The sequence below is a fragment of the Jaculus jaculus genome, chromosome 8 (assembly GCF_020740685.1).
Source record: "Jaculus jaculus isolate mJacJac1 chromosome 8, mJacJac1.mat.Y.cur, whole genome shotgun sequence".
NCBI lineage: Eukaryota > Metazoa > Chordata > Mammalia > Rodentia > Dipodidae > Jaculus > Jaculus jaculus.
Genome location: NC_059109.1, coordinates 70,849,435 through 70,866,136, shown reverse-complemented (window position 1 = coordinate 70,866,136; position 16,702 = coordinate 70,849,435). Strand labels below are relative to the sequence as shown.

The window sequence follows — 16,702 nt, the reverse complement described above, 5'->3', positions numbered from 1 at the left end:
TGTTGGTAATGGGACTGCTTTTCATCATCAATACAGCATTAGCATTGGGTAATTTTTTACTAATGGGGGGGTCAGTAGATATGCAGGCATGTTCCCATGCAGTGCCTTAGCTGATGGTGCAGATTGTCTTGGAGGCTTCAACATAGACAAAGCATAAGAAAAATAGGTGCTCTCCTACCATCTCATTAACATTAGTATTACCATAACTAACAGTGTTTTGGTATAGAGTTCAACTCATTATTGAATTCTTTGAAATAGATGTTTCCCGCAAAATAGCCCAGGGACATGTCTGATTTGTAACTGGGGAGTAAAAGTGCCCCTCTACACATGTCCCCTTGCATACTCTACAAACATGTCCTCTCGCTTGAGAGGACTAGATAAACTTCTCTCCTACCACATCACCTAAACTAAAGTCATCAAGCCCTTTTCTTGTATATATTGCCGCAAAAAGGCCTGAACTGCCAAGCCTGTCATCTTTACCCACTGGTAACCATGTATCTCTTCATCCTTTTCTGTCCCCTTTAAGTCCCACTACCAAACTCCTGAAATTCTTTGCACTCTGGAGATGGGCAGCCATTTGCAAGCTTCATATATTCTCAGCCTCCTCTGAAAGTGACCTTAACGTTCCTATTCTGAGATCTGGTTTCTTGTAAGGACTCTTTGTGCATCTAATCATGAATTTTCTTCTAGCTCTTCAAAACATTTGTGATTCCAAGCCCGGGCATTCTCTAAATCTCTTCTCAGTGTGGCTGCAGAAGTGGAAGTTGCACTGTCCTTTGGCTCAGCAGAGATATGACAAGTATCAAGACCCCCTCCCAAGACAGCATGTCTGCAGCCAGGAGGATGACTATTAGACCTGGATATCTTACGGGGGTGGGAGGGTCGTCTCAAGACTTGAATGTAGGGCATGTAGCAACCCTGCTAGCAGAGTTCACCCTTCCTTTCCTGCAGGGACTTACTGTGGAGCCACAAAACATACAGAGGTGATTGATTGCTCTGGAGCTGTCCTGGGATCATGGAGTTGGCATAGGTCCAGTATTCTTGCCCTGGTGGCAGTTCAAGATGCTAGCCACATCATCTTGCTGAGGGGAAGCCATGAGGGTGCTCTGAAATACGTGCACTGAGAGAGGGTACTGAAGCGGGTCGCAATGTCCCCTTCCACCATAGGCTGCCTCTCATTCAAACCATTTGGGATCCAGGTGGCAAAGGACGCCAGTCCTAGCATTGAAGCAGGAGAATCTGAAATACAAGGCCAACCTGGGCTACATAGTGGAAAAAGCCCATTTCAGTTAGGTATGGAGGCATACATCTATATTAGCTGTAGGGAGTTGGGAGGCAGAGGCAGGAAGATGGCTGCAAATTCAAAGTCAGCCAGGGCATGTACATAGGGAGACCCTGCCTCAAAAGAATAAAGTAACAAATAACTGAAAAAGACGCCCTTTTGCCAAAAAGTAAAACAACCTGTGGTATGGGGCACACAAGTTAGGCTCATCAGGATAACTGCCCCAGGTGAGCCAGTGTAAGAGGAAATCAACAAGAATGCTATACTGGCAAACTCACCTTCCCACTCCACCCCTTGAAAGCCACTCACCTGAGTCTTTTAAACTTAAAAAACTTAAAAAATACTTGAGAGAAAGGCAGATAAAATGAGTTACTATAATTATAGACTATATAGCAGAATTCCCTCCCCCACTTTCCCTTTCACAAGTCCACCCTCCATCATATTCCCTCCCCCACTCATTCTCTTCTTATGTCATCATCTTTTCCTTATGAGGGTCTTGTGTGGGTAGCCAAGCACTGTAAGGTTGATTATTATAATAAGAGGCAGACAGACTAGGTGTGCCAGGGACTCCAGCCACTGCAACCCAATTCCAGATGCATGTGACACCTTGTGTGTGTCAGGCTTATGGGTACTGGGGAATTGAAGTTGGGTCCTTAAGATTTCGCAGGCAAGTGCCTTAATCACTACACCATCTCTCCAGCTGAATCTTCTTTCCTAAAGAGGCCAGGGCCTCTTGTCACTGCAAAGGAACTCAAATGCATGTGCCACTTTGGGCTTTACATGGGTACTGGGGAGTTGAACCAGACCAGCAGACTTTGTAAACAAGTGCCTTTTACCACTGAGCAATCTCACCAGCCCTCTCACTTGAACCTTGGGGACAGTATTTCCACCATTAGGTTTGCTTGTCTGGTCGACCTATCCAGCCAATGTCAACCTTTTTTTTCTTCTTCTTCTTCTTTAAAGAATCAAGTTTATTTCAGAATAGTTTGGAAAGAAAGCAGATTCCTCTGTGAGGAGGGGCTGACCTGGAATTCACTATGTACTCTCAGGGTGGCCTCGAACTCACGGCTATCCGCGATCCTCCTACCTCTGCCTCCCAAGTGCTGGGATTAAAATGCCTGCCCCTTATGTATGTGTGTATGTAATTTTATTTGAGAAAGAGGCAGGTAGAGAGACAGAATGGGTGCCCCAGGGATTCTAGCCACTGCAAACGAAATCGACTCATGCACCACCTTGTGCAGCTGGCTTACGTGGGTCCTGAGGAATCAAACCCAGGTAGTTTAGCTTTGCAGGCAAGCGCCTTAACCGCTAAGCCATCTTCCCCCTCCCCACCCCCCACCCCCACCCCCACTGCAATTTTTGGTCCCTCCTCCATTAATCCTTTTTCCATATTGTAAACGAACTGGAGCTGCTTAGCAAAACCCTGGTAGATCTGGTTCCCCACCACAGGGAAATCAACCAGAGACTCCACTGTCCCTCATCTTAGTGGTCCAGATTAGACTCCAGAGATTCTTCTCAAGACTCAGAGTTGGGTGTCTAGATCTCCCTTCAGGACAGAGGAAAACCTATCAGGATAAGTAACTGATCACTGCTCCTTCCATAACCCCCCTTCCTTTGCTATACTGGACTGGGCAGGCTGTTTGCAGAATTATCACTCCAGGGCTCCAACTGCATCATGGGCAGAAAAGCCAACAAAGCCCTGGAATGATATTTGCTTCTCTCTTCTCAGGAGCCCATGTCTGTATATTGGACTTTTCAGACTCCTCCCTGTTTTCCACGTACCCCAGCACCACTACCAGCCAGCTGTGGTGAACACCGCCCTTCTGGCCTGGCTCTGAGATGCCCACATCCTCCTTGGCTTTCAAATTCCCCTCACTCAGCACCCCCTCGTGACCTCCAGGTGGAAAGGAAGGGGGAAGTCATCCCAGGACGTGGCTCAGAGGATTGGGTGTCAGCGTCCAACACTGGGAGACCAGGGTTTAGCCCTTCAGGATAACTATAATTAGACGGGGGGGGGGGGGGGGACACTGCCTGGGATATGGGTGAGTTCTCTCTGCACAAGGCAGGCAGTCCCAAGCAGAGCCGGCATTCAAGTGAGTCTCCGCAGGGGTACTGAGAGGATAGTGGCAGGAGGGAGGAAGTGGTCCTGGACAGCAGGTCTCCACGCACTGGCGCGCTTTCCTTGCACCTGATAAACCTCACAGTTGCATAGTCTATGTATTCCAGTTGCTCTGGATTGGAAGTATGAGGTCCGAACGCAGAGGGAGTTAAGATTCTATGACTTCGGGACAGATCTGGCTTGTGTGGGTACAGCTAAGACCACCTCTCTTGCCCGGTCACCGACAACAATCCTGCAAACTCGAATGACGAGCTTCTGGATGGCACGTCGACCCTCGGACTTGGAGCGTGTCTCCCCTCCGGTCCAGAACGACGGTCTCGGGCCTCCAGGGGAAGACCCCGGTTTACTACACTTTCCCGTGGAAGAGCCTGGCCCCAGCCCCTCGGCCTCATCACACCTGCCCTTTCCAGCTTTGTCCCGGGAGAAGGAGGAGGAGGATGCGGGTCCCGACGCGGCGGAGCCCAGGGTGCTGCGCAGCGAGGAGCATCCCGGCCGGTTCTTCGCCGAGGCTCGGCGGCTGAGGGAGCAGAGGCTGCTGCTCGATGAGGAGGTGTCCGTGGCGGGGCGCGTGTACGGCGTGCACCGGGTCATCCTGGCCGCGGTCAGCAGCCTCTTCCGCAGCAGGCTGCCGAGCGCCGGGGGCCCGCGGCCCTGCCTCCGCCTCGACGTGCCCCCGCGAGGCTGGGAGGCCGCGCTGAGCTTCGCCTACGAGGGCGCGCTGGGCCCCGCGGCGCTGGACGAGGCGCTGGCGGCCGCCGAGGCGCTCGGCGCGCCCCGGGTCCAGGCCGCCGCGCAGCGGAGGCGCTCGGGGCTCGCCGGCGCGGGGGGAGAGAAGCCCAGCCCTGCCGAGGAGCTGCGGGAGAGTCTGCGCCGCATCGAGCTGCTCTTCCGAGAGGGCGTCGGGTGTGACCTGGAGCTGGAGGCGCAGGGCTACCGACTGCGGGGTGAGGGCCTCGGGGCAATTTCAGAACGGTGTATGCCGGCGGCTGGTGGCTTCATGCCCACCACCAAGGGCTTGTGTTTGTCTTGCCGCGCGGGGGATCGAACCCAGGCATTCCTTACTACCACGCCACTTCCCTAGCCTTCCATAAAAGTTTTGCTGCTGCTCCCGCGGTAGTCTCACCTTGGTGTTGATCCAGCGCATGCGCAGTTGAGTTGTTTTCCTAGCCCCGATAGACTTGAACTGACCGTTCAGTCACCGGGTGTTTTTTTCCTGCCCAGTAACTGGAATTTCCAGCCAGCTGGCTGGAGCTAAGAGCACAGACTATGGCAGTTGAACGGGCAGAAAGTGATTAACTCAAACAGATTAGCCAAAGGTCCTTCTTGGCATCTTCTATTCAATTAATAAAATTAAGTAACTTTTTTTTCCCCCCGGTAAAAGGCAGCAACTAGGTGGGAAATGTCCAATGTGTCCTTTCACCCAAGTGTGTTTGACACTGTGGCCATTTACAAGTTCTGCAGCTAAGGTCTGTGTGGTACTGTTTTGCAAGAATCTTAAGGCTGGCAGGCTATGGCACTTTGAATTTAACTCTTGTTCATCACCAAAAAGCTATGTCGAGTTGAATCAGTTAAATTTTACACCGACCCTAATATTTAGTGAGGTATAAGGTACCAAGATTTTTTAGACATGATATCTCCTTTAATTGTCATTGAAAGGTAGTGAGGTGGTTAGGAACCATTGTCCTCAGGTGCAGACCCACTTGCCAGCAAGCCATGCACTCACTGCCTCCTGTGCACACCAGGACACGCATGACCTGGAAAATGGTGTCATAATGTGGCCCATAAAAATTTAAAGTTACAAGTGATTAGTTTAGAGATTATCTAGTTCAGACCACATATTTTATTAATGAAGAAATCAAGTCTGGTGTGGTGGTAGTGGCTTCAAGCCTGTAATTTCAACATTCAAGAGGCAGGATGATTGCCAAGAGTTCAAGACCAGATTGGTTAACAGAGCTCCAGGACAATGTAGGACACAGTGTGAGTTACTGTCTTCTAAAAACAAACAAAAGAAGAGAGGAAGCCAGGCATGGTGGCACACACCTTGAATCCCAGCACTCAGAAGGCAGAGGTAGGAGGATCGCTGTGAATTTGAGGCCATGCTGAGACTACATAGTGAATTCCATGTCAGCCTGGGCTAGAGCAAGACCCTCCCTCAAAAAAAAAAAAAAAAAAATTTTTAAAAAGTAGGTATATGCCTATAATTCCAGCACCGAGAGAACTGTAGCAAGAGGTTTCCTAGAAATTTGAGACCAACCTGGGCTATACAGTGAGATGCTCTCTCAAAAACCAACATATTATGAGCCAGGTGTGGTGGTGCACGCCTTTAGTCCCAGCACTGGAGCAGCAGAGGTAGGCAGACTGCCTTGAGTTTCAGGTCAGACTGAACTAGTGTGAGACCCTACCTCGAAAAAAAAACAAACAACAGACTCACAAGACATATCTGTTTTCTCAATGTGCTCCATTAAGGCTATTTTTCTAACTGACCTAGCCCTAAGAAATCTGTCTTTCAACCACTAACATGAGAATAATACAGGGTACTCAAAAATGTTGGCATATCAGTGGGGCCACTGCGTATGTAAATAGTGTACACTACATCATGGCTCCACTCACTGCTGTCTTGTGGCAACAGTAAATCCAGTGGTCCTCGCGCTTCCTGCAGAACTCTGCTCAGCTGTGATGTAAGGAAATTTAGACACCACTGACCATGTATGTATTTAATAAAGACCCCTTTTGTTCTGCTAAAAAAATGTTAGCATGCAAATCTCTAGGGGCTCTGAGCAGATCTATTAGATCAGAATCTTGGTGGGAGGATGGATTAAGTCTGCTTTTTATTTATTTACTTATTTATTTATTGCAGTGCTGGGGATGGAACCCAGACTTTGTGTGTGCTAGGCAAATGCTCTACCACTGGACTACAACCCCAGTCTTGAAAGCTGCAAGCACACCACGGTATCCCAGTGCACACCGTGTTTGGCCTACAGCCTTGTGTGGTTGAACCAAAGTTGAGGTTAAGAGTCAGGATCATTCCTAGAAGCCTTTCAACACTCTGGGTCCTCTGCTTCTCTCCTGCAGTGCATCGAGTAGCACTGGCCTGTGGCAGCGAGTTCTTTGGGGCCATGCTCCTGAGTGGCATGAAGGAGTCCCAGGGTACAAAGGTGTCTCTGCGTACCATCTCTACCCAGGACCTGCAACTCCTTGTTTCTTTTGCCTACTCTGGAGTTGTACAGGCCAGATGGCCAGGACTGCTAAGAGCCATCCAGGCTGCTATGCAGTACCAAAGCTCTTCCTGCCTGGATTTGTGTCAGAGAGCCTTGCTACAAAGCCTCAGTCCTGCCCTTTGCCTGGCCCTGTTCCCCATGGCTGAAGCCCCTGGGCTGGAAAAACTCTTGAGCAAAGTCCGTCACTACCTCCTCACCCACTTGCCTGCTGTGGCGTTGTGCCCCACTTTCCCCTCCTTGCCAGCTGCCTGCCTGGCTGAGCTGCTCTGCAGTGATGACCTCCACGTACTGGAAGAGTTTGAGGCCTTCATGGCTGCGCGGTGTTGGCTAGCTGCCAACCCTGAGACCGAAGAATCAGAGGCCAAAGCCCTGCTGCAATGTGTGCGTTTTGGCCGCATGTCTACCAGGGAGCTTCGGAAAGTGCGAGCAGCAGGGCTGCCCCCACCTCTGCCCCCAACCCTGCTACACCAGCTAATGGTGGAAGCGGAGGTTCCAGGTCAAGAGAGGTGGAGGGAGCCTGATCACGCCCTCGTGGTAATTGGTGGGGATGGACTCAGACCGGACATGGCTCGAAGACAACCATCTCGAAAAGTGTGGTGGGCGCGGGCCTTCCGCTGTGGCATGGGCCTGGTACGAACTGTGGAGTGGGGCAGGCTGCCCGCCCTGCCTGCCCCAGGGCGCTTCCGGCACGGGGCTGCGAGCATAGCGGGAAGTGAACTCTATGTGTGCGGAGGACAGGACTTCTATAGCCACGCCAACACTCTGGCTTCAACTCTCAGGTATGGGCAGGGCGTGGCCCGCAGGTGAGAAAAATTGCTGATTCAGCCAGACCTAGACTCTCAGAGTCACTCTACATCTTTCATCCCACTGTGTCCAGGTGGAAGCCCAGTCAAGAAGACTGGGAGGAGATGGCACCTCTGTGCCAGGCTCGGAGCTTCTTCCCTCTAGTGGCATTGGATGGACAACTTTATGCCTTGGGTGGAAGAGACAATGGCATTGCCCTTAACTCTGTGGAGACCTATAACCCTGAGCTGAATGTCTGGAGGTAAGCAGGCAAGGAGCATCAGGGAGAAACTAGATATGAGATAGGAAAATTGCTGCCAGGCATGATGGTACACATCTGTTGTAATCCCGCACTTAGGAGGCTGAGGCAGGACAATCTCAAGTTCCAGGCCAGCCTAGCCTTATGTAGCAAGACTCTGTGTTTAAAAAAAAAAAAAAATCGAAGTCGGGCGTGGTGGTGCACGCCTTTAATCCCAGCATGGGGAGGCAGAGGTAGGAGGATCGTGGTGAGTTCAAGGCCACCCTGAGACTCTATAGTGAGTTCCAGGTCAGTCTGGGCCAGAGTGAGACCCTACCTCAAAAAACAAACAAACAAACAAACAAACAAAATCAAACGGTCTTAATCACCAACCTTGTGTTTTCTTCTCTCTTAGGCCAGCGCCTGCGCTTCCAGAACCATGCTTTGCCCACGCGGCTGCAATCCTGGAGGGACGATTATACATGAGTGGTGGCTGTACCGGGACTGGTCAATACTTGAATTCACTGCTGCACTATGACCCCAAACTTGAGAAACCTGGGACACTTTTGAGCCCAATGGGGATACCTCGAGCTGGTCATGTGATGGCTGCTCTGGGTGGGCGGTTGTATGTGGCAGGTGGGGTAGGTGAAACTGGAGACCTGTTGAGCTTTGAGACTTATGAACCAAAGACTGATAGCTGGATTCACCTGGCACCCCTGCCCTCCCCCCATGTGGGGGCTGCAGGTGCTGTGCTACAGGGGGAGCTAATAGTGTTGGGCGGCTACAGCCATCGTACTTATGCCATTTCCCACCTTATTCATGCCTACTGCCCTGGCCTGGGCCGCTGGCTCTGCCTGGGAACTCTACCACGGCCTCGGGCTGAGATGCCTGCCTGCATCCTGACACTGTCTACTGTGTCCCTACTCTGAACCAAAGCAAACCTGCTGGATGAAGGGATCAGTAGTGTATGGGGAAGGAAGAGGTAAGAACTGCCATGATAAAAAGGCAGAGATTATGAGAGGACAAAAATGTTTTATTCTGCTACTTGCTTTTAATTTTTTTTTAATTTTTTGTTTATTTATTTGAGATAGAGAAACAGGCAGGCAGATAGTCTATATGGATGTACTAGGTTTTCCTGCTACTGCAAATGAACTCCAGATGCATGCACCACTGTGTGCATCTGTCTTTACATGGCTATTGGAGGACTGAACCTGGGTTGTTGGGTTTTTAAGCAAGCACCTTTAACTGCTGAACCAACTCTCTAGCCCCTTGTTTTGTTTTTGAGAGAAAGTCTTACATGTAGCCCTGGCTGGCCTTGAACTCAGTATGTAGCTCAAGCTGACCTCAAATTTGTCCTCGTGCCTCAGCATTCCAAGTATGCTGGGATTACATGCACTACTGCACCTGGCTACAACTTGCTGTGTATCAAGGATGACTCTGAACTTCTGGTTCCTCCTGTCTCCAGTGTTAGAATTACAGGCATGTGCTACCATGACTCTCTTAGGTGGTTCTGGGGATCAAATCCAGGGCTTCCTGCATGCTAGGCAAACACTCCACCAGCTGAACTACATCCCAAGAGAAGACTTTATGCTTCATAGTATTTTATTCTCACACATGCCTTACAGCTCATAAACTACTTAAGTATATATGATTTCTACTAAGGAAAGATGGTTTCAGAACTGGCCTTGTGGAAAAGACAGACAACTGAATAAGGCAATTGGGAAGAACTCCATCAGGCTTAGGAAATATATATACAATTTAAAAAACATTTTATTTATTTAGAGAGTGAGAAAGAGGCAGAGAGAATGGGTGTGCCACTGCAAATGAATTCCAGACACATGCATCACCTTGTGCATCTGGCTTGATGTGGGTACTGGGGAATCAAACTCAGATCCTTAGGCTTTGCAAACAAGTACCTTTTAACCACTGAACAATCTCTCTAGCACCCCTCCCCCCCCCCCTTTTTTTTTTTCAAGGTAGGATCTCACTCTGGTCCAGGCTGATCTGGAATTAACTATGTAGTCTCAGGGTGGCCTCAAACTCATAGCAATCCTCCTACCTCTGCCTCTTGAGTGCTGGAATTAAAGGCGTGCACCACCACGCCTGGCCACTTAGGGATTCTTGATGGGAGAAGTGTGTTTGGTTGGGGGTTAGAGGTGGAGCACCTTGGTAGAGTGCTTACTTAGCTTGCATAAGGCCATAGTTCAATGACATATTACCAAAACAACAAAGTGCCAGGTCACTAAAGTACTTACCTTGTAAGCATGAGGACCTGAGTTGGGGTTCCCACCCCTCACATAAATACTGTAAGCATAGCAACCAGCTGTAATGCCAATATTAAAAGGGTTGAGATAGGCACATTCTCTGGGCAAGCTAGCTAGGTAGACTAGCTGAACAGGTGAGTTCTGGCTTCACTGAAAGACCTTGTCTCAGTAAACAAGGTCAAGAACTATCAAGAACAATACCCAGTGTCAACTTCTGGTCTCTACATGCACTCACACACATGCATGTGTTCCCACACATACACACCATATACACAAAATGCAACAAAGCAAAAAGAAACAGTAGCCAAAGCATGGGGGTCAGGAAGGGCAGGTGGAAAAAGTGATTGTAATCCACAGACAAATGAGGAAGGAATTTTACAGCCCCTTTCTTTCCTAACTCTTGCTCCTTTTACTCTCCCGTCCCTTGGATGCCTAAGTTCTCCTGTCAGTACTCTTTTTGAGGTAATCTTTTAGGTTCTCTAGGCTACCTTTGAGAGAGAGCCTTTTGGTTTTTTTTTTTAATAAATTATGAATTATTAAATTTATTTAGAGGGAAATCACAAATACTGGTATTTATTTTTTTAATTAATTAATTTATTTATTTATTTGAGAGCGACAGACACAGAGAGAAAGACAGGTAGAGGGAGAGAGAGAGAGAATGGGCGCGCCAGGGCTTCCAGCCTCTGCAAACAAACTCCAGACGTGTGCGCTCCCTTGTGCATCTGGCTAACGTGGGACCTGGGGAACCGAGCCTCGAACCAGCGTCCTTAGGCTTCACAGGCGAGCGCTTAACCGCTAAGCCATCTCTCCAGCCTGAGCCTTTTGGTTTTTATTTGAGGCAGAAATTCCACCAGGGCTGAGCATGGTTGTGCATACCTGTAATCCTAGCATACTTTAAGGCCATCCTCAACTACATAGCAGTTTGACGGCAACCTACATTTAAATAAGGTCTATCTTTAAAAAAAGTGGGGGGGGGGGGCAGAAAAAGAAAAGGAAGAGGAGGTGAGCTGTTTCCATCAGGGCCTGGCCAGTGCAAGATCTGGAGATAACTGACAGGTCTAGTAGGGCCAAGAAGCAGAAGTGGAAAGTGTTCCTGTGGCAGAGGAGTTAAAGATGAGGAGGACAGAAGCCAAGGAGGGAGATATCCATGTGCAAAATAGATGATATAAGATCTAAGGAGATAGGAAGAATGCAGTCAGGTATCTCTTTTGAGGGATCAGGGGTAGAAACATGACAGAGTGTGAGCTACCAAGGAAGGGATAGGAGTTTGGGGGATGGGAGCATGTGGCTGAGAGAAGACTTAGAAAAGCAGTCTGTTCTAGTCAGTCCCTTTGCCCTTGTATTTTTTGTTTGTTTCTTTGTTTGTTTTAGGGATTGGATTTAGGGCTTTATGCATGCTAGGCAAGCACTTTACAAACTTAACTACATCTCCAGCCCTTTTATTTTATGTTTGGTTTCTTGAGGTAGGGTTTCACTCTAGCCCAGGCTGACCTGGAATTCACTATGTAGTTTAAGAGTGGCCTTGAACTCACAGTAATCCTCCTACCTCTGCCTCCAAGTGCTAGGATTAAAGGCATGCGCCACCACACCTGGCCCCCATCTCCAGTCCTTAAAAAAAATTTTTTTTTGAGGTAGAGTCTCACTCTAGCCCAGGCTGACCTGGAATTCATTATGTAATCTCAGTGTGGCCTCAAACTCACAGTGATCCTCCTACCTCTGCATTCCCCTCGCCCCCCTCCCCCAGTGCTGGGATTAAAGGCATGTACCACCATGCCTGGCTTTTTTTGTTGTTTGTTTGTTTTTCAAGGTAGGATCTCACTCTAGCCCAAGCTGGCCTGGAATTCACTATGTAGTCTCAGACTGGCCTCAAACTCACTTCAATCCTCCTACCTTTGCTTCCTGAGTGCTGGGATAAAAGGCATGTGCCACCACACCCAGCTGAATATTTATTTTATTTTATTTTTTTGAGGTAGGGTCTCTCTCTAGCACAGGATGACCTGGAATTCACTGTGTAGTATCTGGCTGGCCTCAAACTCATGACAATCCTACCTCTGACTCCCAAGTGCTAGGATTAAAGGTACGTGCCACCACTTCTAGCTTTTAAAAAGTTTTTTTGAGGGGCTAAAGAGATGGCCCAGCAGCTAAAGGTGCTTGTTTGCAGAGCTTGGGTTCAGTTCCCCAGTGCTCATGTAAAGCCAAATGCACAAAGTGGCACATGCCTCTGAAGTTCTTTTTCAGTGGCAAGAGGTCCTGATATGCCCATTCTCTCTTCTCTATCTCAAATAAAAGGTTTTTTTTTTTTTTTTTTTTGAGCCTAGACATGGTAGTGCATACCTTTAAGCTCAGTACTCAGGAGGCACAGATAGGAGGATCACTATGAGTTTGAAGCCATTATGGGGCTTCATGGTGTGTTCCAGGTCAGTCCTGGCTAGAGTGAGACCCTACCTCAAAAAAAAAGTTGGTTGGGTTTTTTTTTTTTTGGTTTTTCGAGATAGGGTCTTGCTCTAGTCCAGGCTGACCTGGAATTCACTATGTAGTCTCAGGGTGGCCTCAAACTCACGGCAGTCCACCTATCTCTGCCTCCCGAGTGCTGGGATTAAAGGCGTGTGCCACCATGCCTGCCAAAAAATGTTTTTTTTAAAGAAGGGTCTTATGTAGCTCAGGTTGGCCTTGAACTCCTGAACCTCATGTCTATTCTAAGTGTTGGAATTGTAGGTAAGCATAATTGTACCAAGCTTTATATTTAAGTTTAAGATGGGCAAGGAATATAGTTGAACATGAACATGAGAAAGGAGTAGGAAGTTATATAGGAGAAAAGAGAAGATTGAAGAAGGAAGCTGGATGGGTAACCATTTTCTGTGGCAGTTTCCTCTATGATTTGTACATAAGGGTGGGCTTAGCCAGACATGGTGACACATGCCTTTAATCCCAGCACTCAGGAGGCAGAGGTAGGAGGATTGCAGTAAGTTTGAGAGCACCATGAAACTACATAGTAAATTCCAGGACAGCCTGGGCTATAGTGAGACAATACCTGGAAAATTAAATAAAGGCTTCATATGATTAAATCATTCTTGTCCGAGTGTCTGTACTATAAACATTCAAGGGCTGGAGGAATGCCTTAGCAGTTAAGGTGTTTGTCTGCAAAACCAAAGGACCTAAGCTCGATTCCCCAGGACCCATGTTAGCCAGTTGCACAAGGGGGCACACACATCTGCAGTTCAGTTTGTAGTGGCTGGAGGCCCTGGCACGCCCATTCTCTCTCTCTCTTCCTCTTTCTCTATCAAATAAATAAATTGATTAAATGTTTTTAAAAAGTCATTCAACAGCCGGGCGTGGTGGCGCACGCCTTTAATCCCAGCACTTGGGAGGCAGAGGTAGGAGGATCGCTGTGAGTTCGAGGCCACCCTGAGACACCATAGTGAATTCCAGGTCACCCTGAGCTAGAGTGAGACCCTACCTCGAAAAACCAAAAAAAAAAAAAAAAAAAAAAAAGTCATTCAACATAAAACTCCCTGTAAATTTGCTTCCATTTCCACTGTTATCCTGAAATTACTCTCCCTGTGTCACAATGCCCCCACTTCTCACTGAATGAACGATCTGTGGCCATCTTCATTCTCCATCATCTTTCTGCAGGAGCTGACTGGTTTGAAAACTCTAAAAATGTCTCCTTTCCTGGTCTCAGAAGCAGAATTTTCTTCCTGCTCTAATCCAGAGGCAGCAGTAGGACGAATCCTGCTTTGTGGATCTGTCCCGATTGAGCTGATAGCAAGAGTTAGAAAATGTGGTCTGTGCTGCAGCAGAACAATGTCTGTCTACAGAATGAAAAACTCAGGCTGGAGAGATAGCTTTGTGGTTAAGGTACTTGCCTGCAGAGCGTAAGGACTCATGTTTGACAATCCAGGTCCCACCTAAGCCAGATGCACAGTGACACAAGCCCACAATGTGCACACATGTGCACAAGGGGGGAAACACATCTGGAGCTCGATTGCAGTGGCCGAAGGCCTTGACACACCAATTCTGTCTCTCTCCCTCTCATATTAAAAAAAAAAAAAAAAAAGGCGGGGGCCATTGTTGGGCTTGCCTCAAAAAAAGAAAAAGAAAGAAAGAAAGAAACAAAGAAACAAAGAAAGAAACAAAGAAAGAAACAAAGAAGGAAGGAAAGAAAGACAAGAAAAAAAACTGCACAGAAAGATTATTCAATAGAATTGTGGATCAGAGAACTTTTAGAGATTATGTAATCAGGGGAAGAAAATATAAAAGCTTACTTTTTGGTGTGTGTTGTGAGTGTGAAGTGTGTGTGTGTGTGCATGTGCTATATTTATGTTTGTGTGCAAATGGATGTGACATCCGTACGTATGTTTGGAGACCAGAGAAAGAAGTCAGGTTTCCTCCTCTGTCACTCTTCCACCTCCTCTAGAATTCCTCCACCTCATTTCCCTGAGACTGAGTCTTTCACCGAACCTGGAGTGTCCCAATTTTTTTCCTCAATTTTTATTAACATTTTCCATGATTATAAAAAATACCCATGGTAATACCCTCCTCCCCCAACTTTCCCCTTTGAAATTCCATTCTCCATCATATCCCCTTCCCATCTCAATCAGTCTCTCTTTTATTTTGATGTCATGATCTTTTCCTCCTCTTATGATGGTCTTGTGTAGGTAGTGCCAGGCACTACGAAGTCATGGGTATCCAGGTCTTGACGGAGCACGTTGTAAGGAGTCCTACTCTTCCTTTGGCTCTTACATTCTTTCCGCCACCTCTTCTGCATTAGAACTTGAGCCTTGGAAGGTGTGATCGAGATGTTACTCAGTACACCAGTCACTTCTTTCCAGCACTATGATACCTTCTGAGTCATCTCAAGGTCACTGCCATCTGAAAAGAGAAAATTCTCTACCCAAAGTGAGAGTAGCATTAATATAAGGGTATAATTATTAAGAGAAGTGCTTCCTGGGCAGTTTGATAAGCATAGTATATACACTTATCCAGACATCAGCAGATGTTATACCCCTAGGGCTCATGACTACCCCTGTTTTAAGTTTTCAGTATCAGGGATGTGTTTCCCCTCATGGAGCGGGCCTCCAGTCCAACTGGAGGGCAGTTGGTTTCCACCATGACAGACATACTATTGCACCCATTGGCTCATTTGGCCTGGCTGGCCAATTATAAGGCTTGCAATATCATATCCATTGTTGGGTATTTTCACTGGTGATTTCTCTCTCCCAATGAACTGCATGCAGCATAGCTTTTTCCAGCTTTCTGTCAGCTGGCCTACATGGAAGAGGTTTTCAGCTCAGCTCCAGCATGATTTCTCAGTGACCTTGCAGCCCATTTATGTGGAGTTTTCATCAATAGGGTCTTACCATCTATTCCTAGTGGGAAAACCAAGGGCCTTGGCAATAGCCTAATATTTTGGGGGTATCAGCAACCTCCCTGACCAACAACTCACTGGAAGGTATCCCATCCCTGGCACTGAAGATTTTCTAGTAATAATCTATGGCCTCTGAGTGTTCCATTGTTCAAAAAAGTAATATTTTATATGACTTATTTATATCCTCTTAGATTTTGATTAGACATCCCTCCACCTTTCCTTTACTCAATCTCTTCCCTTTACCTCACTTAGACCTTTTCATCCTCATTAATCTGTTATTCTACTTACATATATACAATACAATTCTATTAAGGTCCCCCTCTCTCCCTTTCTATCTCTCCTTTTTTTTTGGGGGGGGCGCTTTCTGAGATAGGGTCTCACTCTAGCCCAGGCTGACCTGGAATTCACTCTGTAGTCTCAGGGTGGCCTTGAACTCATGGCAATCCTCCAATCTCTGCCTCGCAAGTGAAGGGATTAAAGGCATATGCTACCATACCAGGCCATTTCTATTCTTTTTATATCCCCTTTGTAACTTACTGGCCTCTGCTAGTGAGTTTTATTCCTAATCACATAGACGTCCAATCCTTAATAGCTAGAATCCACATATGAGAGATAACATGTGCTATTTGTCTTTCAGGGCTGGGTTACCCCACTAAGTACAATCCTTTCCAGATCCACCCATTTTCCTGCAAATTTAATAATTTCATTTTCCTTTACTGCTGAGTAGAACTCCATTGTGTAAATGTGCCACACCTTCATTGTCCACAAATCAGTTGAGGGACATCTAGCCCGGTTCCATTTTCTAGCTATGGTGAGTAGAGTGGCAATAAACAGTAGAACAAGTATCTCTAAGGTAGTAAAACAAGTCTTAGGATATATGCCTAGGAGAGGTATAGCTGGATCGTATGGTAAATCTATTTTTAACTGTTTCAAGAACCTCCACACTGATTTCCACAATGGATGGACCAGATTGCATTCCTACCAACAGTGTAAAAGGGTTCCTCTTTTTCCACATCCTTGCCAGCATTTATGGTCATTTGTTTTCATGATGGTCGCCAATCTGACAGGAGTGAGATGGAATCGCAATGTAGTTTTAATCTGCATTTCCCTGATGGCTATCGTTGTAGAACTTTTTTTTTTTTTTGGTTTATTTTTATTTATTTATCTTAGAGCAGTAGACAAAGAAAGAGGGAGATAGAAAATGGGTGTGCCAGGGCCTCCAGCCACTGCAAACAAACTCCAGGCATGTGCACCCCCTTGTGCATTTGGCTAACGTGGGTTCTGGGGAATCAGGCCTTGAACTGGCGTCCTCAGGCTTCACAGGCAAGTGTTTAACTGCTAAGCAATCTCTGCAGTCCTAGAATGTTTTTTTAAAAGATGTTTACATATGTAAGTACAATGATTGTGATGGGGAGGTAATATGATGGAGA

The 16,702-nt window shown here is 47.2% G+C and overlaps 1 protein-coding gene across 1 annotated transcript; it reads left to right on the top strand.

Moving 5' to 3' along the window:
• The first annotated feature begins 3,629 nt into the window (after positions 1-3,629).
• Klhl33 (kelch like family member 33) lies at positions 3,630-8,592 on the top strand. The gene is given in 5 exon segments (XM_045156874.1): positions 3,630-4,345; positions 6,474-7,398; positions 7,497-7,664; positions 8,056-8,552; positions 8,555-8,592. Coding segments are annotated over 5 exon segments (2,328 nt in total). The 5' UTR covers positions 3,630-3,645.
• The last annotated feature ends 8,110 nt before the right edge of the window (positions 8,593-16,702 follow it).